This window comes from Erithacus rubecula (assembly GCF_903797595.1).
Source record: "Erithacus rubecula genome assembly, chromosome: 6".
NCBI lineage: Eukaryota > Metazoa > Chordata > Aves > Passeriformes > Muscicapidae > Erithacus > Erithacus rubecula.
This window is the reverse complement of record NC_136688.1, coordinates 11,922,711-11,949,637: the sequence shown is the minus strand read 5'-3', so window position 1 is coordinate 11,949,637 and position 26,927 is coordinate 11,922,711. Positions and strand designations below refer to the sequence as shown.

At 41.1% G+C, this 26,927-nt stretch overlaps 2 protein-coding genes across 6 annotated transcripts in view; both read left to right on the top strand.

Annotated features, from left to right (window-relative positions):
* Nucleotides 1–11,341, top strand: part of ANO1 (anoctamin 1) — a 70,161-nt gene extending 58,820 nt beyond the window's left edge. For 4 of the 5 annotated variants that reach the window (XM_079308477.1, XM_079308478.1, XM_079308476.1 and 1 more), the window contains 10 exons: nucleotides 1,117–1,318; nucleotides 1,721–1,832; nucleotides 2,005–2,062; nucleotides 2,151–2,251; nucleotides 2,375–2,520; nucleotides 3,658–3,810; nucleotides 5,327–5,379; nucleotides 6,953–7,137; nucleotides 8,738–8,843; nucleotides 9,774–11,341. In XM_079308477.1, the coding sequence (XP_079164603.1) occupies nucleotides 1,117–1,318; nucleotides 1,721–1,832; nucleotides 2,005–2,062; nucleotides 2,151–2,251; nucleotides 2,375–2,520; nucleotides 3,658–3,810; nucleotides 5,327–5,379; nucleotides 6,953–7,137; nucleotides 8,738–8,843; nucleotides 9,774–10,034 (1,377 nt within the window). In that variant the 3' untranslated portion in view covers nucleotides 10,035–11,341. The remainder of the gene's footprint in view (nucleotides 1–1,116; nucleotides 1,319–1,720; nucleotides 1,833–2,004; nucleotides 2,063–2,150; nucleotides 2,252–2,374; nucleotides 2,521–3,657; nucleotides 3,811–5,326; nucleotides 5,380–6,952; nucleotides 7,138–8,737; nucleotides 8,844–9,773) is intronic. The other variant, XM_079308479.1, reaches the window with a different exon arrangement.
* Nucleotides 11,342–21,648: 10,307 nt separating this feature from the next.
* Nucleotides 21,649–25,035, top strand: FADD (Fas associated via death domain). The gene is made up of 2 exons (XM_079308078.1): nucleotides 21,649–22,136; nucleotides 22,431–25,035. Exons 1-2 carry the CDS (start codon nucleotides 21,758–21,760, stop codon nucleotides 22,724–22,726), a joined length of 675 nt encoding a protein of 224 aa, XP_079164204.1. The 5' UTR covers nucleotides 21,649–21,757; the 3' UTR covers nucleotides 22,727–25,035.
* Nucleotides 25,036–26,927: the final 1,892 nt, after the last annotated feature.

Sequence of the window (26,927 nt, the reverse complement as noted above, 5' to 3'; positions counted from 1 at the left end):
TTAAAAAGTTCAGAGCCCTCTCAGAAAGCAGTCAGGAAGTAGAGACCAACATCATTATTATAATCACACTTTAGGAAAGAAATTACGTTGCCAGTTGCAATCATAATTGCAACGATTTTTAATAAATCAGTCAAATTTGGAGCTGTACCATCTAACAGGAGAATTGCAAACAGAGCACTTAATTCAAGGAAAAGGTAAAATAATGATGAGAAGAGCCTTCTTCCATTTGCTGATAAAGCATCAGCATTTAAAACAAATATTGACAGAAATAATAATAATTCAAATTATAGAACAGATTGGCAGATTTATTTTAAAAAAGCTGAAACCCTTTCCAGAAGTAAAATTCCCCAGACTAAGTCAATTAATTTGGTTTTCTGGAGTAGGAATTTTGGTTTAGGGTTGAGGTTTTTTTATATTTGTATTTTCAGAGAACTGAAATGCAGCAAATTTCATATGCTCAGCTGAAGAATCAGTACCTTTTGAGAATCGTGTTTTAAAATCATGCCTTTATTTAAGCAATGAAAAATTGAGAGAGATTTTACTGTTCCAGGAAGTGTGTTGATTTAATCAGATTTAATTTCAGTTTGTGATTATGACAGCACAGCGAGCCTGAGTAAGGGATTTGGAGGCTGGTGTGTAGAGTGAAGCTGAAATACTCCCATCTGTTTCAAATTTGGGGTTTTTTGTTTATCACAGAAGAAATACCATATGTATATGCTGCTGGTGTCAAGCCTGAATGCAAGCCCATTAATACTTCAAAATTGGTATTCATATTAATTCTAATTATTATTTATATTCATTAATAATATATAGTATTTTAGAATTTATTTATTAGCAATATGTAGTATTTTTTAATACTGCCAAGTATGGAGTTTACATTTAGGTGCCTTTAAAAAACAAGCCTTTTGCCTGCAATTGTGGCATCATGGTGTCATTCATTTTCATATGATATTCAAGTAGTGGAAGTCACTCCTTTCCCACAGTTCATCAAAGCCTTAATGCAGCATTGCATATGGGCTTGGGGTGTGGCCCACAAGTCCTGTTTTTAAGGTTATTTCTAAATCCCAATGTTTAAAGGTGAATCTTTGGTGAGGTTCAGGGCGGTTCTCCTCACAGGTCGGGCTGACGTTCGCCATCGTGTTCGGAGTGATCATCTACAGGATCTCCACAGCCGCTGCCCTGGCCATCAGCTCCACGCCCTCGGGGCGCTCCAGTGTCCGCGTCACCGTCACCGCCACTGCCGTCATCATCAACCTGGTGGTCATCATCATCCTGGACGAGGTGTACGGCTGCATCGCCAGGTGGCTCACGCAGATCGGTGCGTTGGAGCATCACTGGGCTCATGAGCAGAGCCAAGTGGATAAAATCCCACTGTGGAACATTTTTTTTTTGGGTGTTAATTATTTCCAAAAAATTGTCAGTAACAAAAGCTCCAGAGATTTTTTCAGGTAAAGTTTTTGCCCATCTGCAAATGATTGTCATGAGGGTCAGGCAAGTGTGGAATGAAATTGGAATTGCTATTGTAATGTGTCTGACTGGTGTCAGCAGATTGACCACTGGCCTCAGTGCAGCCGTACTTCTTTTTTATACATATGTGTAGCGTTATGCCCTTTTTTAAAAGGTGGCTGATGTTCTCTAAAACCCACATTTATAAGATCTTGAAATGTGTCTAGGTAGGATAATTCCATAACGTTTCTCATCCATGTCCCATTGGTTCCAGAGGTACCAAAGACGGACAAGAACTTCGAGGAGCGGCTGATTTTCAAGGCTTTCCTGCTGAAATTTGTCAATGCCTACACCCCCATTTTCTACGTGGCATTCTTCAAAGGCCGGTGAGTGCTGAAAGGGCTTTTCAGGGTTTCAGCTTGTTGGCAACTTTTTCAGGACTAAACGTTACGTGGTCCCACTCAGAGGCATGGAGTATGACATAAATTACTTTAGGAATCAAGTATTGAAAGTATAAAATCCGTCTGATGTTTTTGACTCTAACCGTTGTGCCCCTAGATTTGTTGGACGTCCGGGCGACTACGTCTACATTTTCCATTCCTTCCGAATGGAAGAGGTAATTGAATTTCTCTCCTCTCTGGGATCGTGTTGGATGGATGGGGTGGAGGATATATTCTGACCGACTTGTGCTCTGTTCACCCCAGTGTGCCCCAGGAGGCTGCCTGATGGAGTTGTGTATCCAGCTCAGTATAATCATGTTGGGCAAGCAGTTGATCCAGAACAATTTGTTTGAGATTGGCATCCCGTAAGTAGCAACTTCTGTACTTTCTTTTTTTAAAGTATTGTGCCTGGTAATGTAAAATGACTGAGAAATGAGCACTGAGTGAGCAGAATGGAGTGCTCAGCAAATTGTCCCAATTTCCCTCAGAAAAATGAAGAAGTTTATAAGATATTTGAAATTGAAGCGTCGGCGTTCTCTAGACCATGAAGAACACATGAAGAAAAAGCAGCGCTATGAAGTGGACTATAACCTGGAGCCCTTTGCTGGACTCACCCCTGAGTACATGGAAATGAGTGAGTGAGGTGGAAAGAAGGCATTTAAAATCATAATTATTGTGACTAATTGGGATGGAGAGCTGGGCTTTTTGAACTGCACATTCAGCAGGGAGGGGATATGAGATAACTGAATTATTAATGTGTGCAGTCTTGGACTGGAGCGTGTTTCAGCCAGCCCTGGCTGCTGGAAGGCTGAATTGTGCTCTCTGCTTTTGCAAGCCTTTACTTTAGAATGATATTTTAGATATTTTCTTTCAAGCCATGTAACACATCACTGTCAAGTTTAAAATGCAAATTATTAAGTGTTATCTAATTGAGGTTGTGAGGTATATTTTACCATCAATTGAACCCTTCACTGAAAATAGGTTAGTTCAGATTTGATAATTTCCATGCCAGAGTCTTTTATCTGATATCTGAACTAAATCTTCTGAGAGCAATGCAAGTCTGTAGACCTGGTTGTACTTGGCAGATCATATAGAATTGTTTTTAAAAGTACTATCTTATGTTGACTGAGACAAATTACAGTATCTGGTGACCTTGATGTTCAGAGTACTTGAAGCAGATGAGAGTTCAGTGGTACAAATTACAAGGCTATGCTGCCAGTTCCTAAAAATAAGAAAAGATGTGGTTACTGAGATCAGCATTTGGAAGTAACAGGAGAAAGATGAGCACTGGCAGTAGCAGGATGAGCATGACATTCATGCAAAAAGCAAATATGATCTCAGGTTATAGGAAACAAGTTATTGCTGGCAGAGGCAGGAATCAGCCATGTCCTTTCCAAAGCTTCCAATGGGATTGGTGAAGGCCAAAATCCTGCCAGGTGGAACATGGCAAGTTTAGGTAGAGCCAACACAGTCACTGCCATAATCCCACCCCTTCAGGTGACTCCTATGCCAACTTTACCCACAGGAAAATTGTTTTAGGAGCTCCCCCATCCTTCTGGTTACTATTGCCTTGCCTTTTACAAGGTGGCAACTGGCCCTTTCATGCCCAAAAGGAGTAGCCATTGTGCAAACTGTGCCTGACACAGAAAATGGGATTGTGTCTCCCAGAACTCATCACCTTGTCAGAATTTTAGGGCTGGCACTGATGTGGTTGTGGGTGCATTTGGTAAATACTGACACAGGCACTGAAATGTTTTCTTTTTCTTTCCAGTTATCCAGTTTGGGTTTGTAACTTTGTTTGTTGCCTCCTTTCCTCTGGCACCTTTATTTGCTTTATTGAACAACATCATTGAAATCCGTCTGGATGCCAAAAAATTTGTTACTGAGCTGAGGAGACCGGTAGCAGTGAGAGCAAAGGATATAGGTAAGTGGATATTGTTATTGTATCCCTGTTTGTTTGTTCCTGGATTGATGGCAGGATATTATTATGCTGAGCTAGTTTCAATAACAGGGAGATATTTATAGGAAAAGTCAAAACATTCAGCTGTGGTTTACCTGTGAATTGTCATAATTTATTGAAGTTTTCCCTTTAAAATAGGAAGACCAAAGCTTTAAATTCAGATGAATATTTCATTAAGTAAATATTATCACTTTTTAAATCAAAATGATCAATGCAATAGCGAAATATCTCACATGGTTCTGACATCAACAGCCCTTCCTGGCAATGCAGTTTTTGTGCAGAAACAAAAATTTCTACATTAGGTAACTCTGCACTGGCCTCTGAAGTACCCTTGGGAATGAGAGGAGACTCAAAAATCTGTGGGTAGATGTATCTCTTTGTCCCTGCTCAGCAGGAATGTCAGAAGGGTGAGAACTGCAGAGGATGGAGCTGGAACTGGGCTTTGTAGCTGTGTGGGGACAAGAGCCCAGTCCTTGCCTTACAGAGGGGCTCACACCTACTGCTATTTGTCATGAGGGAGCTGCTTCTCCCAAATGGTGGTTACTTATGATTTAAAAGCTCATTGAAATAAAAATAAAAGTAGGAATGAAAGAATTGTCCTTGTCACATAGCCAAGCAGCAAGAGCAGAGTTTATCTGTTATTAAACCTTACATTCATTCTACTGCAGCACAGGCAGAGTTTTTCTTTGGACTCATCCTTGTGCCCTACGATCATCCTAGACTTGAGGAACACATCATGTTTTGCCATGACTTTGCTTCGGGGGTGCTTTATGACTCCCTGATTTGATGCTGCAGGTTCAGGTTGCTGGTGGAGGTGAATGGGAGGGTGATGTTGATTTCTTTGATTGTGGTGAGGGTTTGACTGTCACTCTAAGGCTGGGAAGCGGCGAAAGAATACAGCAACACAGGCTTCATGCAGAAAGCAGAAAAAGCAGCAATTTATTGCAAAAGTAGGCACATATTTATAGACTGGTTCGCAGAACCAAGGATAGAATCAAGCTCATTGGTCCAAGGAAGGCAACACCTCTTATAAACATGGTTTTACCAAAGCATCACGTTTCTCACGCACTCCTTCTTTCCACAACAGCAGGTGCTAGCTTTTTTTCCCTTCTGTTGTCTCTAATTTTTTCCCTTCTGTTTTTCTTTGAGTAGCTCAGGAAAAACTCAAACTGTTTTTTTCCCTGAGTCTCACTAGCATCTACATTTGATTTTTTTTTAATTTATTTCTGAGAATGTGATAATTTCAATTCACTGCAGTTCAATCCCATTCTTCAAAACCTCAAAAAAATAGGTACCAAACACAGTCAGGATCCTTTTGCTTACAAGCCATTAGATGAATTTCTTATAGCTTGTTACTTTTCTATATAAACTATAACTAGGTCAGCACAATCATACATGTTCCTAACTCTGTTAACTCAAGATGTAATTTATCTAATTTTAAGGGGTGGAACAGCATTCACATGTTTATCTCCTTCTTTAGGAATCTGGTATAATATCCTTAGAGGTATTGGAAAGCTTGCTGTCATCATAAACGTAAGTAAATCAGCATGAATTAAATTTTAATTCAATAGGCTGGCTTTTTCATTCTGCTTCATTAGTTTTATTTCAGCACAAAATCAACTGAAAGTACATGATTGAGAAATTTTTGGAAATATTTGAGGATGAGTTGCTGTGTTTATTTTCAAGCTGTGACAGCAGTAGCAATAATATAAAGTATATATAAGTAATATGAGTAGTCACTGCTGCTTTTTTCCAGAATGTTTTCATAAAATGGTTCTGTCCTTCAAACAAGTATGACCACAGCTGCTTACTTTTACTCTTTTGAAATACTATCAGTAGGATGAGACATATTTTTTAATTTCAGTACTATTTTGGGTAAGGTGAGAATCAGTTCAGCTCTTCAGAGTGCAGAATCACTCTATGAAAAATCTGCCCTCAAGCTGTATTGTCCCCACTTAGAGAGCTTGGAAAATCTTGGAAAAAAAAAGTTTATTTCAACATTTAACAAAAAATTTAGCAGGTCTAAATGAATGTACTTCTGCACTATTCTATATGAATAGATATCCACAATCATCCATCTTGCACCCCATCTGGGGAAAGATGGAAACAAAGGCTAGCTGAAATTCAATGTGTTGGCAGTGCAGCAAAGTTCAGGGCCACATGGCCATGGACTCTCTTGGGGTTTTTTTTACATTATCCAGACTTGAAATCCCTTCATTTTGTTCCCAGAGCTATGCTGTGCCATGGCAAACCCATTATTTTGGTACACTGCCTTAGTCTGTCTTTCCCATTTCTCCTCTTTTCCTTTGGAAATAATTTCTCTGTTTTTCTCCTTTGTTCTGTATAGTCTCTCCTCATCAATACTCAGTGTTATTTTTCCCTCTTTGATCACTGTGCTGCTCCTCTTTACCATAAAATAAGTAAAACATTTTGTACTGTGTTTGTTTGACATGTACATGAGATTTATGCCAGTGGCAATGTTTCATAATGATGATAAATGAGGAAGGCTAAAGTCATGAGGAACTCAGCCCAGTTGGCTCTTGTGCCTTTTCTCCACGATCTTTTCAGAAAATTTTAAATAACTAGATGAAATGCAACTTTCATGACCATAAAAATAAAACTGGGCTCAGTCTCCTCATCCTTTTATCCTGATGAAGTTAAGAACCACACACAATTAACGTCCTTTTGCAAGGCAATGACACTTTGAAGAGTCAAATCACCGTGGGTTGTTTGCAGGACGGAAAAACAGCTGGAAGTCAATCAGTTGGACCTTGTGCAAGGCACCAGGGAGAAGCTGTGACACAGGGGACACAGGGACGCAGAGCTGTGGTAGCTCTCCCCTGGTGCTGGGAGGTACAGCTGCTTCATTTTTGGGGTGCTCAGGTTGTCACCCAGCAGACAGCTCAGCTGGCGTGGCACTGTTCCAGGGGATCTGCTGCACCTCGGGAGAGTGGGCAGCGAACAATCCCTTGCTGGGGCAGTGAATGCTCGACTTTCAGGGCCCTCAGGCTCCCCTGAGTTGTGTGAGCTGTTTGGGCAGGTTGAGGATGTGATGATGTTAAGCTCTGCCTGGGTACTGCGCTCACTCTTTACTCTTGTGGCTCAGGCATTTGTGATCTCATTCACATCCGACTTCATTCCACGCCTCGTGTACCTGTACATGTACAGTGAGAATGGCACCATGCATGGCTTCGTCAACCATACACTATCCTCTTTTAATGTCAGCGATTTCCAAGCAGGAACAGCTCCCAATGACCCCCTGGATCTTGGCTACGAGGTTCAGATATGCAGGTACTCTCTTCAATGATTGCTAATGCAAAGTGTTTTCACAGCTGGCTAAGAATGTGGCAAATTCTTACTTTAATATGACAGATTCCTTGTGTTTTCAATACCTTTTTTAGCACCTTGCTAGCCTTTTATATCAGGTGGATTCATTACCTTGAACATCTTGCTTACATATTAAGTAATCACAGACCCGAAGATGATTCACAGTTTATTTTGGGAAATTAGTTAAATTCAGTGCTTGTCCATGCAAAGAGTTTTATTATTATGAATTCCCTTTTCCAGGAAAGGAAATAATGATAAACAGCACAATGATGCTTTAAGGAAAGAAAATGATGTCACTCTGATGTGACACCATGATATAGTGATCATTATCTTTTTTTTTTTTTGTCCAGTTCCCAATTCCTGATGAGAGCAGTAGTGTCCTCATCTGCACTGGAACTTAGGACTTATTTACAGCGTCATCACACAGGAGAAAATTTCCATGCCTCTGACAACTAATATCTGTTCTTCTCATGTTTAAAGGAAAATTGTAATTACCTATTTCAGCTAATGAAATCTTAAAACTGGGGATCAAACCCAAATCTGACAGTGAAAGCACTTAGACTAGCAAAGCTAAAATGAGTACAACAAAGGGAGGAAGAGGGAGAGGAGAGTAAGGAAGAGATATTCCAGGGAGAAAAAAACAAAGATGACTTTGATGCACTCATACTAAAAAAGTCACACTAATTGACCAAGTAAAAAACCCTGCCTTTGAATCATATTATTTTATATTATATTCTTGATGCATTTGAATAATGCAAGTTAATATGGTGAAATTACCTCTAAACAGAAAATTTGCTCAGAGATGAAAGTAAAACCAACCCAAACTGCATTTACAGTAGCTTTGCTTGCTTTTACTTTCTCCTAGCTTCCTCCTGCTGCTCTCTGGGCAGAGGTTAAGCAAGGCTGGCAAACACATTTCACACGGAATGGAAGTGTTGGCATTGTGGTCCAAAAGCAAAATGCCAGATTTATTTGCTTTTCACTCCCAGCCTCTGTCTTCTTCCAATCCCATCCGTATACCAAGGATTTTAAAATCAGTTGAAAATGCAGAGCCGTTTGATATGATGCTGTAGTTTTGAATTTAATGTCTTTTTCTTGATCCTGTTTATCAACACATAGATTTTCCATATGCCATAGCTAAGGAAAAATTCTCTTCTCTCCCCATAGCAAAATTAGCTTCAACCTTTTGCTAATCGTGTGTTAAACACATTCTATGAATCTCAGTATTTTGGTCTTTAAAAGTAGCTTGAAAAATATATGTTGCCTTTTTACCTATCTTCAAATAAATCATCTGAGCTGTGTAATTTTACTCTTTCTTATGCAAAAGTAATATTATTTGTAGTAATCAGAGGGTATTAAGATGTATTAATCTTTAATTTTGAGGCTAACTTGAAGGCTATTGGGAGAGTTTCAGCTGTGTCTTGTATCTAAGAGGTTAATACAGTGAACTTTCTTTTAGACAGTTCAATTTCTTGTTTTATTGTTTGTTAATAAATATTGTTTGTTCCTTCCAGTGCTAACGTTTCTGAATAGCACCCCTGATTCACAGAGTCTTGTTTTGCAGATACAAAGATTATAGAGAACCCCCCTGGTCTGAAAACAAATATGACATTTCAAAGGATTTCTGGGCTGTCCTAGCAGCAAGATTGGCATTTGTGATAGTCTTTCAGGTAGGTCACACTGCTGGCTTATTTGAAATAAGTTACTGGACAAAAGAAATGTCTTCTTTCTCAGTTGTTTCATGGAAAAACCAAAGAGATTTTCCCACCTTCATCACCCTCTTTGTCTCACCCACCCAGGCATTGGTATATCCTCAGTGGAAAAATTCATTATTCAGGGATTCCCTGGTCTATTTTGATGCAGAAGAACTTAATGACCTTAAAGACCAGCAAAGTACAAGGCTGATACTAGTTAGGTACCACCAATTTCTCCCATAGGACATCAGCAATTTCACTGAAGCAGCATAAATTAAATCCAAAATCATTTTTAGAGCTAGCCAAGAATGAGATTTTCAAAATTTTCCAAGTTAAAGTTTAATTTGCATCTAAAAAAGAAGCCAAAATCTTGTAATTTGTCCTTAAAAGACATTTAATCACAACAGTGATGCTACTTATTGTGACATAAATGTTCTAAGTCTGCCTTATCTGAATAACTTGTTTTGAAACAATTATTGGATTTTTTTATTAAAAAATTATCTTTTTGGGAAAGACTTCTCTTTTCTCGAATCAAGGATTTTCAATCAGAAAAAATTAATTGGAATTATTTTACCATTTTTTACCATTTTTCCTCTTGTATTTGCTTCTGCCTTCCTGATATAAATCTCATGAGCCACTCACCAATTGCAAATTCCTTTGGATTTCAAAGTGGTTGCAGTGTCAGGATTGGTACATATATCATAGAGGTGCCATAAATGCCTGATGCATTTCTCTACTTCTAGCACACACAAAGCAGTTGAGGGGAATTTAGTCCAGTAGTTCAACTCAAATATTGTCCTCTCTTCATTTTTCCTTCCTAAGTGCACCAAAATCAGCCCCTTTCCTCTCCCTACAGCCACTCTTTCATTTGACCCCACTGACTCTTTCTCACAATTCCATTTTCAGAACTTGGTCATGTTCATGAGTGAATTTGTTGACTGGATTATCCCAGACATTCCCAAGGACATTAGTCAGCAGATTCACAAGGAGAAAGTTCTCATGGTGGAGGTCTTCATGAGGGAAGAGCAAGGGAAGCTGCAGATGCTGGAAACCTGGAAAGACAAGGACAAGAGAAAAGGGGAAAACTGTAACAACCACAGCCCCAGGCTCTCCAGGAGCCGCAGTGGGAGCTTGTCCTCCTGCCATTCCTATCCTCTGGACGTTTAGGAGAGGAGGGAGCTGAGTCTGTTGAGGCATTCCAGAGACAAAAGCCATGGCACCAAGGGCAGGACTCCAGTGCCGGACACCCCGTGCATGTCGAAGGATGTGCTGCCATTTCGCTGCCATCTTTCTGAGAAATGCCCTTCTTGCAACCATGGAGGACCACATTCTACTTCTGACAATGTTGGGGTCTTGGTTTGTTTGTTTTTTTCTTTTTCACAAGCAGTAATGCAGGGAGATTTTATATTTCATCCTTAGGTAACACTGTTGACGTTGGCGTGCATTAAGAAATGCAGGTATTTAGGACAATCTTGCTAGAGATATTCTCTGATAATCTGATCTTAGCCTATCAATTAGTTAATGAAATAAAGGTAAAATTGAAGTAATAATAATAGTAATGCTAACTTGAACTATTTTTGAAACCCAGCTTCAAAGGTCCATGAGGTAACTAGATAAATGATACGCAAAATCAGTGTTCCCTAAATACTCCATAAAGCCTACCGGGCTGACTTGCTCCCCAAGGCTGGGTTTAGCTCTGTGGACCTGAGCTTTGGAGCCCCACAGGTATGGGGGGCACTTCTGGCAGCCTGCTGTGTCCCCCAGACCCTCCCCAGGGCACCACTGCCTTTGGAAACATCAGTGCAGGGGATCTGGGAAGTGTTTTCTTGGCAGCAGCAGCAGCACAATTCCAGAGATCTATCCTCCCAGCAGGTCCATGGTCATGGAGCATTTTGTGTAATGCCCTGAGTTAATGAGCACACGGAGAGCTGCAGTGACTCTCCCTGTCCTGCCAAGCACTCCGACACTGCTGTTGCTGAGGAAATTCCCTTTTCCCCATTGTTCCAGCACAGCCCTGTCCCAGGCAGGCTTTTCCCTGTAGCCCTCTGGAGCAGGAACAGGGAGTGCTTGCACCTGTGTTTCCCAGCCAGCTTTTCCCACAGACTTTCTGCTGTTGGCTGGCACTTCCCAGAGGCTGTGCCAGAGGAGTAAATCCCAAATGCATCCCACTTACTGTCTTCAGTGGAAGCTTTGCCTGCACTGGGGCTACAGGACCAGACCTTCAGTTAGCTACAGGACTTTTCTTTTGTCTTAAAATCCTCTATCTTCTGTACAAAGAGCTTTTCCCTGAAGTATAAGTCTGAAATCCTTACTTATCATGAATAGTTAGACCCCATCAGTACAGCTCTTTTTAAGCATAATACATTTTAGTTTTGCTTTGTCGACTGATAAACTGCACTTCCAAATAATATTGGTGCAATTAACCTTATTTTTTATTGCTTTGTCTTGTCCATGGCACTTGCATTATAAAGCTGAAAAAAAAAAAAAAAAGGAAAGATTTCTTTAAAGTCTAACTACTGTATGGTTTGTTACAAAACCAAACTGTTTTCCAAAGAAGTTAGTTATTTCTTTTTTCTTTTCTTTTTTCTTTGCCAAACTAATTTAAAGATTAATGCTAGAACTCTAAAAATAATTCTATATATAGCTTTTGATATATTTATTTGTTTTAAAGTATGTGATAAACTTTATATTTTTCTGTAGTCTGTCCAAAGAAGGTACCAGAAGAGAAATTATGTGGAAGAAAGAAAATGGTATTAGCCAAATATTCTTGAAGCTTATTTAAAATATTGATCTAACCAAAGATTTTTATTAATAAAGGGCTTATATTTTGTTAACTCTTCTTTCTGTTGTATTTTGACTTGCAGGAATGTCACTATTTTAAAAATTTGTAACTTATGATAGTATGTTGCTGTAGGGCCAAATCCTGCCTGATGTATTCCCACATACATAAATGTAATGCCTGGTAGTAAATGTTTACCAGATCAGGCCCACTGACTGCAATAGGACTGGGAGTGGGGAGAAATCAAGCAGAATTTTGCCCACACATTTTGTTGAAAACCTGTTCTTCCTCTCATTCCTTGGTAGCCCAGAAGATCCAGGAGAAAGTCAAACTACCTATTCTGAAGAGAAATCTTAGAAATCATCCTTGAAGGGGATTTAATCTGTAGATACTGACCTAAAAGTGCTCCCAACTTAATACTGACATTCCTGTAAATGGTGGAACTATATCCTGAACACATACTTATCCAAGTTTTTCATTATTTGCTGAAATCATGGAATAGTAACAGCTGCTTATACTTTCTTTTGTACAGTAAATTGTTTGAAATGGAATTTTGTATATAAAAATCTGTATTACTACTTAGATATCTATAAAATTCTTTCATGGAATAATTTTTTAAGAGAAGCAAATATATACTAAGTCTGTTTTATTTGGGTTTTTTTTTTTCTTTTTCTTTGATCACCTATTTGAAATAAACTTAAATATCCAAGAGTTTCTCCTGTGGGACAGGTTCTGTTCCCAACGCTGCTTGTGCTCTGAGGGTACAGGCATCTCCCTAAAAATGTCCCAGGTAGGTCTGGTCCTTGAGCTGCTTTAGAGACAACTTGGAGATGAGTGAAGCCCACCTGAAATCCATCTCCAAGACAAAGGGAGTCTTTGGCTGCAGAATGGCTCCACTGTGGCTGTCACATTTTCATTGCCCTGAGGGACCTGTCCAAGCAAAGCTGGCCTCAGAACCTCACTTGCTGATTGCAATTTTTTTTCCCCTTTCCCATTTAAGTCTCCTGTGAGTAGGCAAAGCACACAAAGGCTTCACACCAGCCCTCCTTTCCTTGATGGAAAATATTAATGATCCAAGTCAGGTCATTTAGTTATAAGGTGGGAATTGTGTCCTGAGAGAATGGATATGGACACCAGAAGCAGGTAAACCACAGTCTACCTGGTAACTGTGTGGATTGTCAGTAATTAAAGACAAAAGTGTACATATGAACTCACTAGATATAAAATAGCACCTTCCAGAAAAACACTTGCACTGCCCTTGTGGTACTTTTCATGAAAGTCTTTTCATATTTGGGATGAAAAAAAAAAAAAAAAAAAAGGTTTGCTTTTACCAGTAGCAAATTTGAGGCAGGATTGTGCTAGTAAGGATTTACTGGAATAGAGGAGGGAAGAAAAGAAACAGGGAAGCAGGGATCTGGAAGTGATCAAAGAATACCTGGACTTGATGTGACTCACAGTAACCAGGTCGCTGAAAGACAGCAAACCAAATATTTTATTTGTGCAAGTACAAAGCTGAATTCTGTGTTGGTATGAAACCATGCCCAAGAAATGCATTCAGCCTGTTCTTGGCATGCTTCTGCCCCAAAACCATGAGCACAAAACCACTTCCCAGCCCAGATTTGATTAAAGAAGAAAAAAATTGTACCAAACCCAATGTCTTAATATATTGAAGAGGAAAGTCACGGCACCAGTTTGCTTGGTCCAAGAGAAAATGCAGACCATGGGGATGATTCCTGCTGGAAATGGCTGCACAGGCCATTTCTGAGCCATTCCTGAGTCATTGTTTGCCACGCGAGGTTCATAGCAAAGACATGACATCAATTGATGCATCTGAGGAGGAAGTTGTGCTGCCAGTGTGAGTCTGAATCTCCTGGATTTCCATGTCATTGTGTTTCCAAGATACTGTCCTACAAATATTTTGCAGTCTTAAATAGCTTAAGGATGAATAAGTATCACATCAAGGCACAGACACATTTCTATTTTTAACCCCCCCATGCTCACTGGTCCTGAGCTGTTTATGATCCATTTGGCTGTTGTGATTTCCAGTAAGCAATAACAATTCACTTTTCATCTTCATACCTCCATAGTGTGAACCTCCCAGAGTTCCATACTTCACTTGAGTGCATTTATATTTTCCTGCAAAGTTTTCGGAGTAAACAAGTTCTCTTCCCCTTGCCACTGGAAAAAAACTCTGTCTTAAAATTTATATGAATTCCATTTAAACTCTGGTTCAATTCTTTGCACATTTAAGCACTATTTATTCTATAACCAAACACAACATGCCATTTTTAGGATAGCAGAGAAAAACCAAAGTTTTTTTTTTGACCTTCTTTTTTTAGCCCAACAGGCCTTTCTGAAGAAAAAACTAACTATGAATGTGGCTTGTTTTGAATTTTAACTCTATCCTTAATTTTTAAAGCCATGTCAACCACCTGAAGCCAAAGAAAATATTTCCATTGATTCCCTTCAGCATGCTTTTCATAAGGTTAAGCAGTACCTATTCAGTGATTGGTTTCACTTTGGATAAAATAAAACCTCCTGACAGTTATTTTAAGGTACTTTTCTAACCTTCAGTGTCAACTAAAGCCAAAAAAAAAATCAATGCAGATGAGGTTGTGAGAGCAGTAAGGAGTTGGGTGCACCACTGTGTTGGTTTCCATGAGGTAAAGGACTTGGAAAATCCAAGAAAATTGAAGATTTTGAGGTCATAGCTTTCATCTGGCTTTGCACAATCTCTGAGGAAAAAAACAAAAAACAACAACAAGAAAAACAAACAAAAACAAAGAAACAAACAAAAACCCCACAAAGAACGGGAAACATGTCTGTTCAGATGACCATGAGAAACAAGAATCAAAATACAAAATATTTAGCAGAGTGTTTGTGCTGAACAAGCTTAAGTGTAATAAAGCCCATTTTTCAGAGCGAGAAACATGTGGTTAAGCAATCTTATTAAAGAGAAAAGGTTATTCCCTATTTTTCCTGCTGAATGAAAAAATAGTGGTTATCTTCTCCAGCTAAATTTGAGATGGAGCTGAGGAAAAGGTGCAAAGGAGGGAAGAGAGGAAGAAAAGGCTTTTGCCTGCAGCTCCCAGACCCAAGTTAGCTGACAGATCAGCCACAGGAGAGTTTTCTTCTGGAAAGAGGATGGATTCCTAAGGCAAGGACACTTTGTAGCCCCACACGATGCTGTATGGTGCCGCCTTTGCCAGTGTTCCCACAGCCATCTGCCATCCCACCCACCCCACACCAAGGAATGCTGTGGGTCATGTGTGGAGATGGAAGCTGGAAGACTTTGGTCCTGTGGGAGAAAGGGAGCTGACGAGCCTGGAATTCCCACCTGTGCTGGAGCAGCATGTAATTACAGGAGTAGTTCACATTTCTCAATGTATTAATCTCTGAAATACATCTTCAGGTAAAGAAGGAAGGTAATTGCAATTAATTAGCCAGCAAGTGGGGAAGCAATAAATCCCAGCAGGCCAGACTGCTCTGGGTTTAGTGCTGAAGGTGATGTGTGGGTACCTGTGTCTGCTGCTGTTGGGCTCTCACTCCTGGAACTGTTTGGGCATTTTGCTCTCCTCAGGCATTGCTGGGAGTAAGAAGGGGAGTTGTGAGCAGCTAAGGTATGGTGAAACTCCTATGAGGAAACCAACATGAGCTTCAGCTCCATCTTCATCCTGTCTTCAAAGAGTGGAAAAAGTAGAACTGAGAGGCAGTTCTGAACTTCCACTGAACCTCGTCCCTTTTGCCTCACTGACTTCTGAAAACAAGTTCCTCCACCTCTTTACAAGGCTTGACTTTTACAGCTGGTAATCACCTCCGGGGCTTCTTGGGGATAAAAGTGGCAATTAATTAATCACTGCTGGGTTTAGGTGCTTGGCAAAGATAAAAAAGCCTCACTCCAAAACTGGTGAAGAACAGCAAAGTATGGTTAAATATATATCTGTATGGTTAAACGTGATCAGAGAGGGTGAGCTGGGAGCTGATCTTATGCTACAAGTAATTTAATTTTGGTTGTATCTACGCAAGAAAAAAAAAAAATTAAACTCGCACTGTGGCTTTTCTGGCACCAAGCTGTGTTGTGTGCAACTTCCTCACTTCTTCTGAAATATACAGACTGAAAGGAAAATATATAAATGCTATGTATTGGGTTAGATTAATCAGCCTTCTCTCAGGAAGTCACGCTCCGTCCCTAGACTTTTCATCTCTGGGAACAAATGAAAAAAGTTTCCCACATGTTTGTGTATGGAAATGGACTCCAAATTGTGGTTTAGGACTAGCTGGTATCTAGTTCTGACCACAGCACTGTGGACTAGCTCAAATTACAGTGTTTCTTCAGAGAGCAGAAAATAATACTTCCTCCCCAAAGAATGAAGGGAGAGAGACGATGAAACCAGATTTGCTTTCTTATTTATTATATCTAAATCCCTGTGAGTAACTCACCCAGTCATATCCTGTTTCACTTAGTGGCCACACAAATCTATTCATGTTTAAAAAGGAAATAGCTGGATAATAACTGCACTGTGTTTGAGCAGACAAAGCACTCCCTCTTTAATCAGAATTGAGTAAAAACTTGCATCTTCCAACCTCCAGGACAGTGACTTGGAGAGAAAATACTGCATTGGCACATTCTGAAAAGAATGAAAATCACAGATATCTAAGGCATTACTTGTTTCTAGAAATAACCCCCACTTCTTGGCTTGTCACAGAAGTGAGTTCACAATACCTGAGTTTAACACAAATATCAAGTGTGACCAGGCTCGCTCATTTTTATTTATTAAAGCAAAATTTCAGTACCTCTGAGAGACATTTAGGTATTTTCTGGTCTCTGAACAGGCCACTCTGCAGGCTAGATGCAGAGACAAAGTTGGGAAAATTTTGAGTTTTTCACCAGGTCCAAAGCAGAGTCTGTTGGTGCAGAAGAGGTAAGAGCTGAATATTCACAGGCATCAAAAAAAAAAAAAAAAAAAAAAAGAGAAATCCCTGCTGTCATTATTCCAACTGCAATGCTCTGCAGCAGGCAATGGAGTGCTGCTCTTCAGTAAGCAAAGTGGAGAAAACATTTCCCTGGGTGGGAGGATGAAGTTCTGTGGTACAAAACTAATTACATGCTTATAAAAAATATTCCAAAGTGGTGCAAAATTGATCCATTGTCTTCAAAATTATTTTTTTATCCTAACCTCTATTTTATAGCTTCTATTGCATTTTCTAATAGAAAGATGGAGAATGAAGAAAAACATCTCAATTTACAGAAAATAAATGTTATTGTGATAAGTATTTACCTTTTCATGGTTTTATCTGGTTTAGGAACTGGTAATATAGCAGCTCAGGAAAATAAAGAACAAATTATACATACTCCACAGAAATGAATTAGTATTAGCCTCCAAGCCTGGCAATCAGAGCTGCTGGATTAGTCCCCTGGATGAATAGCAACTCCCAGTTTGCCCTCAGCCAGTCACAGAGCAGGAACTGAACTGAATAGAAAGGGCCCCAAAAGAGATCTAATGATCATTCACTGTTATTTGGGGATGTTTTGTCATTTCACAACGATATTCCTCTGCAAACAACTCTTGCTCTCTGTTTTCTCTGTTCTTCTGTTTTTCCAAGTGCAAAATTGATGTTGCAGAGCTTAAGTAATAAATATGGTTTAGAGAAATGAGATGTGCTGGACTAATATATACACACAGTTTTATTGACATGTGAAATGTTCATCTGAATGATTTCATGCTTCCATGGTATGATGAAAATTCAATACAAAAATAGGTAAAAAGTCAGAGGTTTTTAGCCAGAGCAAATAAACAAAAGTCTACAATTCACCCTTCCCCTAAAGTTAAACTAACTTCTTCTGCCAACAATAACACAACAGAATTGTATCAACAGAATTATATCAACACTTCTGCTGTTTCAATATTAAGTTCAAGCATCTGTTAACAACTTATTGCTTGTTGTTGTTGTTACTTGGCCAGATCTTTTGTCTGTATACAACCTAGTCATGCCAGAGTTCACTCTCTTCTCAGTACTTATTTACTTTTCCCACACTCTGCTTCTAATTTTCCCTCTCAACCCAGAATAATTTGACATTTCTTACAGGCACTTTTGTCAGGGACAGTTTTCTCCTAAGATCTTCAGTTTCTTCACAAATGAGTATCTTTACCACAGCACTTCTTTCTGGACTGGATGTTATAGCAACAGATGGGCATAGCTGACATGTAAACATGTGCAGATCAATTCATTCAAAAGGAAACATACAAAAATTCATACAAACTGTCCTTTCTTTGCTGAAAATGTCCATTTTAGAGTTTTGCAAAAAAATGGGTGAGAGGCATTGGATAAATACATTAAGAAATTTTATGGAAATCAGTTTATTCACCATGGGAGCAAAAAAGCAAGCAAGCAAATTAAAAACCTCTTGCAGCCCAATTCTGCTAGTACGGGGAGGGAGGGGTTGCTCTTTTTTTGTGCAAAATCTCCTCTTATCTCGAAGACAGTAAAGAAGAGGTGCTATGAATTCCCTTGGGACACAGGAGTAGGTACATTAAAAGAAGTGTACAGTCGACTGGACCTCAAAAAGAAACAGTTCCTCAGTGCTGTCTGTGCCAAGATGTTTGCCCAGCCTGTGTCTCAGAACTGTCAGGATGAGGGTCTTAAATTCCCCCAGGTTATCTGCTGTTGAACTGCATGGGAAATTAAAGGAATTTTCAAAGCTGCTTCACTTAAAAACCCGGCAGCTCCTAAATACGCTCGTTTCTCTGGACCAGCAGAATGCCGGTTGCCTTGGCTGGAAATAACAAAGGATCTTCCCAAGTTTCCACACAAACACACCTCAGTCACCCAAAGTTCAGGACAGCCCCACACTTTGGCATTTTTGCAGTCCCCAAATGGGTGATGTTTGCCTGAATGTTCTGGTTATTGACACCTCCCTGAGGGCTCTGCTGAAATTACTTTGTCCATGCTCTTTTTGCCCTGCTCCTCCAGCAAGGAGTGTGAAGTCAAAGCTAAGTGTGAAGCACTCCCAGGCTTCGAGCTCCCTCTGCAGTATTTTGAAAGGAATCATCTTGCCTCGAGAAACCTGAGGATTATTTGCTTAGGAACCAGATCATTCACAGCACTTAAATTTCTGGGAAATTTCCAATTAAATCTGAGCTGCTCCAAGAATTCATTTCTATTAAGTTTTATTCTGATGCAGAAGCAATTATGATGTGTTAGGCTCACCTAATACTTTCTTTGCCAAAGCCCCAGGAACTGCTTCCAAAGGAAATCCCTGGAAAAAAAAGCAAGTTGCTGGGATATTTTCATCTGTGAATGTGTGCAAGTCAGGTTCGGACAGAATAAAAGACCCTGCTCAATTACTCTGCCTTCCCTTAGGAGTGAGTTTAAAATCATTTAAGAATCTTAATTAAATATTGAGATGTGTCTTTCAATTTCATATTTATTACTAATTTAGATACCTTTGGAATTATATAAATGTGCAGTGTCACTTTCAGGCTCCTTTTACCTCAGTGCTGAATCTGGCCACTAGGTTTGTATCAACTGATTAAAAGCTCAGCTGATGTTGTTTACAATTGCATGTCAGGTTATAGAGAATTAAGGTATAAATTGTACTGATTTGGAGTTCTCTCATGTAGATTTGTCTCTGAATTCAGCTGGTTGCCCTCACTTGGAGCCATGTGATTTGGTCCCTGCTGTTTTGTAGAGTCACCTCCCTTGGCAAAATTAAAACAAAAGTTCATTTAAATGGATTTTCTACTTCTTATACCATTACATGGGTTACTCTGCTTCATAAAGTAATGCACACACAGCAAACATAATTATCCTACATGATCCTCTTTGTTAATGTCTTCCCTTGAGTTTCAAGTACATTCAGGGCTGCAAAACAAAAATTAACCTCTTAAATCACGAACATTTTGTCCCAGCTCAGATTCGCAGTGGCAATTTCTCTCTTTGCTTTACCACAAGACACTGCAACAAGTTAATTCCCTCCAGTTTGCAGCATTTAGGGAATAAACAAAAATATCTAGTGGGTTTGTCTAAGGAGGGCTTGTGCCTGTGGGAGTTTTAGAATGTTTTGGGGGCTGGGCTTCATGTCAGAATGTGAGAGCAGAGACGGAGATGAGGAAGACGATAATGTTTAAATCCATTTACCAGACAGAAATCTTTATGAAGAGAGAAAATAGATCTGTGAGTGTGTTTTAAGAATAATAAAATAAAGTGTGATAGAAACAACTTAGGAACGGAGTAGTTTGGGGAATCAACATGCCAGTACTCACAGAAAGAACAAGGAAATCTCTGAACTATCTACATGTGGTGAGAAGAAAAGCCAAAAGGCATCTACCAAACAATAGGATGAACTTGATCTTTTCCATTTAAGAAAAGTTCACAACCTTCCACCTTGTGTAAGAGTCGCCTCTTAAATACAGGGACTTAACACTTGCCCTATTTCTTCCCTTTTAAAGATCAGGAGGTACTTTGTGTCACAATTAATCTTCGTGGGGAACAAAGGCCAAGCTGCATGCCCTGTGTTTCCAGGGAAAGGCTGGGGGTCTCTGGGGGCAGCAGGGGCCATAGGGGAGGGCAGAGCCTGCTTCCCTGGGCAGCTGTCAGGCAGGGAAACCATGGGAATGGCATCCCTTGGGGAGCAGGGCTCTGTTGAGGCCTTTCTTGCTCTTGGTGGAAAAAGGCCTTTATAGAATCATAGAACCATTGAACAACTAAGGTTGGAAAAGACCTCGAAGGTCATTGAGTCCAGCCATTAACCCAGCACTGCCAAGTCTACCACTATGTCTCCAAGCACCACATCTGTACGTCTTTTGAATCCCTCCAGGGATGGTGACCCCAATACTTCCCCATGGCAGCCTGTTCCAATGCCTGTGCGTCCTTTCAGTGAAGAAATATCTCCTAATATCCCACCTAAACCTCCTCTGGTGATTTTCCTCTTGTCCATCTCCTTTCCCCTCCTGTCTTCATGCTCCTCTCAGTGAGCAGTGGAGAGCCAAAAGGTACCCCTTGAGCTTCCTCATCCCCAGGCTGAAACTTTCATCCTTGTACTGATTTTCTTTCCGCCTTTTGGGGAAAAAAAAAAAAAAACAACAAAACAAAAAACCCACAGAAATTGACCCTTATAGGGGTAGGTGTTCACAAGAAGTCCAATGATTCAGTATTAAACAGGAAATCTACAACTCCCTCTACTTCAGGCTTGGGTGAGGTGACACCTTGAGTCTTGTGTCCTGGTCTGGTTCCTCGATTCACTAAGGACATGGAGGGGCTGGAACATGTCCAGGGAAGGGAATGGAGCTGGGGAAGGGTCTGGAGCCCCAGGAGCAGCTGAGGGAGCTGGGAAAGGGGCTCAGCCTGGAGAAAAAGTGGCTCGGGGGAACCTTCTGGCTCTGCACAACTCCCTGACAGGAAGGGACAGCCGGGCAGGTCGGGCTGTGCTCCCAGGGAACAGGGACAGGACAAGAACACAGTCTAAACTGCACCAGGAGAGTTTAGGTTGGATAATAGGAAGAATTCCTTTGCAGAAAGGGTGATCAGACATTGGAATGGCTTGCCCAGAGAGGCGGTGGAGTCACTGTCCCTGGAAGTGTCTAACAAAAGACTGGATGTGGCTCTCAGTGCCATGCTCTGGTTGACATAGTAGTGCTTGGCCACAGATTGGACTCGATCATCTCCGAGGTCCTTCCCAAGCGAATTGATTCTGTGACTCTGTGGCTCCGTGACTGTGATTCTGCGGCTCTGTGATTCTGTGGCCGGGCCAGGGCTGAGGCACTGCGGCACGGGGGCTTCTCCCGCAGCAAGACATCGGCCGGGCCGAGCTCGGCTCCAGCACACGCTCTGCATTCAGCAGCACCAAACAAGCCCACTTGCCTCGGGAAAGGTTCGGGGCAGTGCGTCCTCAACCCCAATTTAGGCGGAGGCGAGGGCACAAACCCCACCCCCCCCACGGACGGCGGCACCGCCGCCATCTTGGGGCGGGCAGCGGGCGGGAGACTCGCGGCGTCACGTGAGTTCCGGGCGCGGATCGCGGCCATCGCGGCGGGGGGGAGGCAGGTCTCGTCTCGTCTCGTTTCTCCGGGGTCTGTCCGTGTTCCCGGGAAGTCGCTCTGTGCAAACAGGAATGGATTTACCCTCCGGAAGGTTGGGACAGGATGCCGAAATCTCCCGCGCGCGGCCTGTGCCGGGCGCGGGCCCCGGCGCCGTGAATCCTCTCCTGAGCCTGCTGAACTCCATCTCCTCGGGTCTGTCGGACGCGGAGCTCTCCGAGATGAAGTTTCTGTGCCGCGACAAAATTGGGAAGCGAAAGCTTGATGAGGCGCAAAGCGGCCGGGAGCTCTTCAGCAGACTGATGGAGCAGCAGCTGATCGCGCAGGACAGCCTGGAATTCCTGAGAAGGCTGCTGCAGCACATACGTAGGGACGATTTGCTGTCACAGGTGGTTCACTTCGAAGAGGAAGGACCTCATGCCCCTGATAATCAGCCAGATGGGCATGAAAAACGTAGGTGGATTATTATATATATAGTTTTGTATCTATGGTTATATCCCCATATATATCACTCCTCAGGAACCCTAGTAAATGTGTACATTAAACGTCTTTTCGGGGTGGAATTTTTCCCTCTCTTTTTAATCTTCCTTTTATCTTTTGGGATTCTAAGTTTGTCCGGTGGCTTCCACGGAACTCTCAGTTTGTGCAGTGGAACAAGAGTTGCTGAAATAAAACCAACAACTTGTAAACGTTTTATTGTGTTTCTTAGTAAATCCGTGGCTAATTGATCTGTTTCTGCTGTTTTAGGTCTCCTGAAAGCAGCTGTTAAAGTCATATGTGACAATGTCGGGAGAGAGTGGAAGAAGCTGATGCGAGAACTTGGGATGGCAGAGGTGAAGCTGGACAGGATTGTGGCAGCCCATCCATATAACCTGTATGAACAGCTTGTTCAGGCACTTCGGGAGTGGCAATTGTGGAAGGGGAAGGATGCAAAGGTGGCTGACTTGATAAAAGCCCTCCGGAACTGCAATCTGAATTTGGTGGCAGACCAGGTTGAAGAGAAGATCTCACAGCTGAACATGGAACCAGATGAAATGGTATAAAACTATGAATGAAAAATCAGAGTACCTTCTTCTCCTCTGAACCAAAACAATTATCACTGGCTGCTTGTCATGCCAGTTATTTATGTGCCTTAATAAGTTAATTGTGCTCAGGTGAAAATTGACATGGAAGTAGATTCCTTTCAGGGAACACTTTGTAATCTGATGCTTCTTTCAAGTTATTTTAACTTTCACAAGATCTGAACTCCATTTTGTAGAAATTCTCTCACTTTTGTTCTGCCACTCACTTGGAAAGATTTGTTTTGCTATAGGCATTTTTCAGATGCATCTCCACTGGAAATACATTTATGGGACACTTCTGAGGCTGGAATTTAGAATTTCATGGGGAGGTCAGATTTTTTCTTAATGACCTATTATAAATAGAGTGCGAAAGAGAGAAGGAGTAAACCTTTCAGTTGGATGCTGGCTTTTCTTTTAGAGAAGCATAAAATAATATCTTAGGGAATTCATCAAATATATTTGCTCTCCATGAAAGGATATTAAGACAACTGTAACCTCAGACTGCAGTGCAAGAGGGACATTAAATATTGTGGTGGCTTTCTTGGGAAAAATGTGCCTGGTTTTGAAAATGAAATCAAATGTCTGTACCAAGTGCCTTCACCATCCCAGAGGAAGTGCTCTTCTGAAACTGTCCAAGAGATTGTGTGTCTCACAGATGTTTACAGCAGCCTCTTGTCAAAGCTGTGGCTGCTGTGGGGCTGCTTGCTGGGAATCCTTTCATGACTTCTGTGAGAGGCTGCTCATGTGTACTGGAAGGTGTGAGTCACTCACAGAGGGAACAGGATTCATGAACCTCTGTCAGATTCAGTTCTCAGCTTTCATCTGGAACAAACTTCAGTCAGTGGCCTTCTGGCCTGACTTAAGGCTGGAGAAATTGCACAGTTGCACAGTCCAGGACATGCAGGGCTGTAGAGGCCTCAGGGAGAAGAATCCCGTGAGATCATTACTGCTTGAACAGCTGTAGGATCCTGCATTTCTGCAGACATCTCCCAAGTGCCTGGTTAGATACTGGAAGAGGTTTAATGGATGCTGCACCTGTGGGACTTCCAGCTCTTCCCAAGTTGTTTTCATGTGGTGCCATTGCTGTGAAGGGCTGGGTATCAGCTCATAACTTGTCACTGCTCTGCAGAAACGTCGTAACACTGAAAATTTTCAAGTTTTCTCCTAGTTCCTCTTGCTCAAACAATGAAGCTTGAATACTTAATGGTAATTAGTGGAAACTGCCATAAGTTCACATGACAGAAAAATCATTCAGTCAGGGTTTTTTTCCCTTCAGCGATTCTTCTCATCATTCCTAGGAGTGCTCAAGACCAGGCTGGATGGGACTTGGAGCAACCTGGTCTAGTGGAAGGAGTCATTGATTGGAACTGTATGATCTTTTAAGTCCCTTCCTGCCCAAACCAGGATTGTGTGCTGATTCTCAGTATCTTTCCAATTGTGGTGTACTAAGTATCTCTGGTTGTATCCAAGCAAAGTGAAATACAGGAGTTGCCACCTGTCTGCCTCTCCAGCAGGCGGAGTTCTCCAAGTCCTTACTCTGTTTGCTTGTAGCAATTGTCAATTCCAGGATCCCAGGAGGAGATGCTGAGCTTCAGCTGAATGACCAGCTCAGGTCATTCATTTTGGAGAGTTTTGTTTCATAGACACCAGGAGTAACCATTTTGCAGTATCTAAAGAAAAGGATTGCTCCAGCACTTTTTTCTTCCTGCCTCTGAGCAATCCCTGGGAGCAGAGCAGAGGAGTGGAAGTGAGTAGGATGAGTTATGTGAGTGTTCAAACAGCTCTGCAACAGCTCCAAGTCCAATCTCTCTGCTGAACCACTTTTCTTATCCACTTTTAATAAGTCTTCTGCTTCTCCGATGAGATTTTTGTGGAATAGGAAGAGTACAGTGTCTACTGCATACAGCCAGGATATTTTAGGAATTGGTTGGAATAACCTGTTGGTTGTAGCCAAGCCTCTTATTTCTTTAAGGATTTTGTACTTCCTTTTACTGTGTCTGGAAGCAATGACCTAAACTGCATCGATCTGTGCCATACCTCAGAGCGAATTAAGACTCTTTTAATGAGAGATTAAAATGTTTATGTGAAAACAAAATCAACTGAAATGAAGGGAACAAAATCTTTTTATTGGGAGGAGGGAAAAGAGTAGAATTTCTAAGGGAATGTTTTCTGATCCAGTTGACAATCTTTTATTTTCAAATTAAACACCTTGAACTCATATACATATTTTTATAACTTGAATTAAACTTTTATATTGTATGATTCTGTGCACATTTAATTAAAAATAATTCCTTAAGAAAACAATATAAGTGGAACAGGGTTTTGTCTTGTTTGGGATTGTTGTCTGCAGTGAGATCTCTGACTGAGAGAAAGTGGATGTTAAGGACAGTTTGGAAGCAGGGAGTGGTGCTAAACAGGCATTATGTTAGCAGTGCCCTTCTTGGGACATTAAAGACAAAAAGACAAGTATTTTGCCATTGAGTTTCTCAGAAGTGCTAAACAGGCTGCTTGCAGCATTTGAATGCTGTCACTGAGAGAGGTGTAAGGAGAAAAAGATTCCCTGCCTGCCCTTGGGAGCCTAAACTCAGTCCCAGTGTGCTTGGGAGACAGGCTGCCTGTGGGTAGGCTTCCTTCTTTCCTCTGCTAGCCATGCTCTGCTAAGGCTGTCATATTTGTTTGGTAATTAATTAAAAGCCCAGCTTCTGGTTTAGTCTAAGCTTGGTCAGGGTTTTAGTGGATGTGCTCAGAAGGAATTTACAGAGGCTTGGGTGCTTTGTGGAGTGTCAGCCTGCACTTGAAGTTGTGAGTGAGTAAGACAACTAAACTGCCCATTTTATCAAACCCTTTAGGATGCTCTGCAGGAGTATCTGCCTGTGAGGAATTACTCAAACCTTTTTCCTTTTGGTGTCCTGAGTGTAATCTTTCCTCACAACCTTGAGAAAACGTGGAGAATTAGGAGTGCCATCTTGGGAGAATTCTCGTCTCAGGGTTGTTTTTCCTTGGCATTTCTCAGTCCCTTTCAGCTCTTGCTTGCCATTGCCTATGATTTTTTAAGATCTCAATTACAATCACATATTGGTGATTTTCTTTTCCAAAATTGCATTATTTTCATTACTGGGTTAAAAAAAAGTTTTCTAGGCCATAAATTAAAAATCCTCTTCCACAAATTGGTTGTTGTGAACATTTCAAATACAATGCTTTGGCTTCCTTTTCTTCATTCTCCACACTCAGGCAGCAGCATTTTCTCCAGCCTTTGTTTCATTCCTGAGATAATTGTCTCCTTTCTGAAATCTAATTGCTTCATTTTAAAACAATTGTTTGATGCAGAAAGCTTAATAACACTGACTGTCTCCAAGCTCTCTCTGGTGCTCAGCATGTATTTAATTCGGGCTTTTTTGGTTGAGTATTTTTCAATTCAAATTTATTTCTAATCACTGTCTTGTGCCCTTCTTCTTCTGCATTAATCACCTATATCCTTAAAATGTGTTCCAGCACAAATAGTTTCCTAGGTTTTCTTCCCTCTTTTACTTACTACTTTCCTCTGACAGTGTTTTGGTGCTCGGGTAGAATTGAGAGAAATTAGTTCACTATTTCAACCATAAAAATAAGAATAATGGGGGTGAGCTGAGTGGTAGGGGAAGAAGTTGTGAGTAAAGGTTCAGGAACTTTTGGAGAATCTGAGTTTCAAAAAAAAAACTGTTGCAGCTGAGGATTACTTCACAGGAGCAGGGTGTGTTGCAGTGTGTGTACTGGGCACTGTAGGTTCAGGGAGAGAAAGATGCAGGGCTTTACTCAGCTGCTGGGAAAGGCAGAGTCATGAGGTCTCTGCGTGGCAATCTGCATGGAACCAACTCTTAATCATTAAAAAGTCCCGTCCACAGAACCATTCCTGCTCATGCCTCATTCCTGAGAGCATTACACATGCCTCTCTTAAAGCAGGCTGAAGTGAAAACAACAGGCTTGTTCTTGTGAAACATGGTGTAATAGACACCATTAAAATCCCTGAAGTTTGCCATCCTGGTTGAGTTTGAATTAGGTAATTTCTGTGACTGTTTTGGAAGCTGGGAGCCTTTTCCATGCCCTCTGTGTGTGCAGTTCCTGTGTGGATGGCAGCTGACCTCTCCTTTCTTTTTGGTTTCTTGTGCTGTGTTGGGGGAGGCCACAGAACTCCAGGCAGCTCACA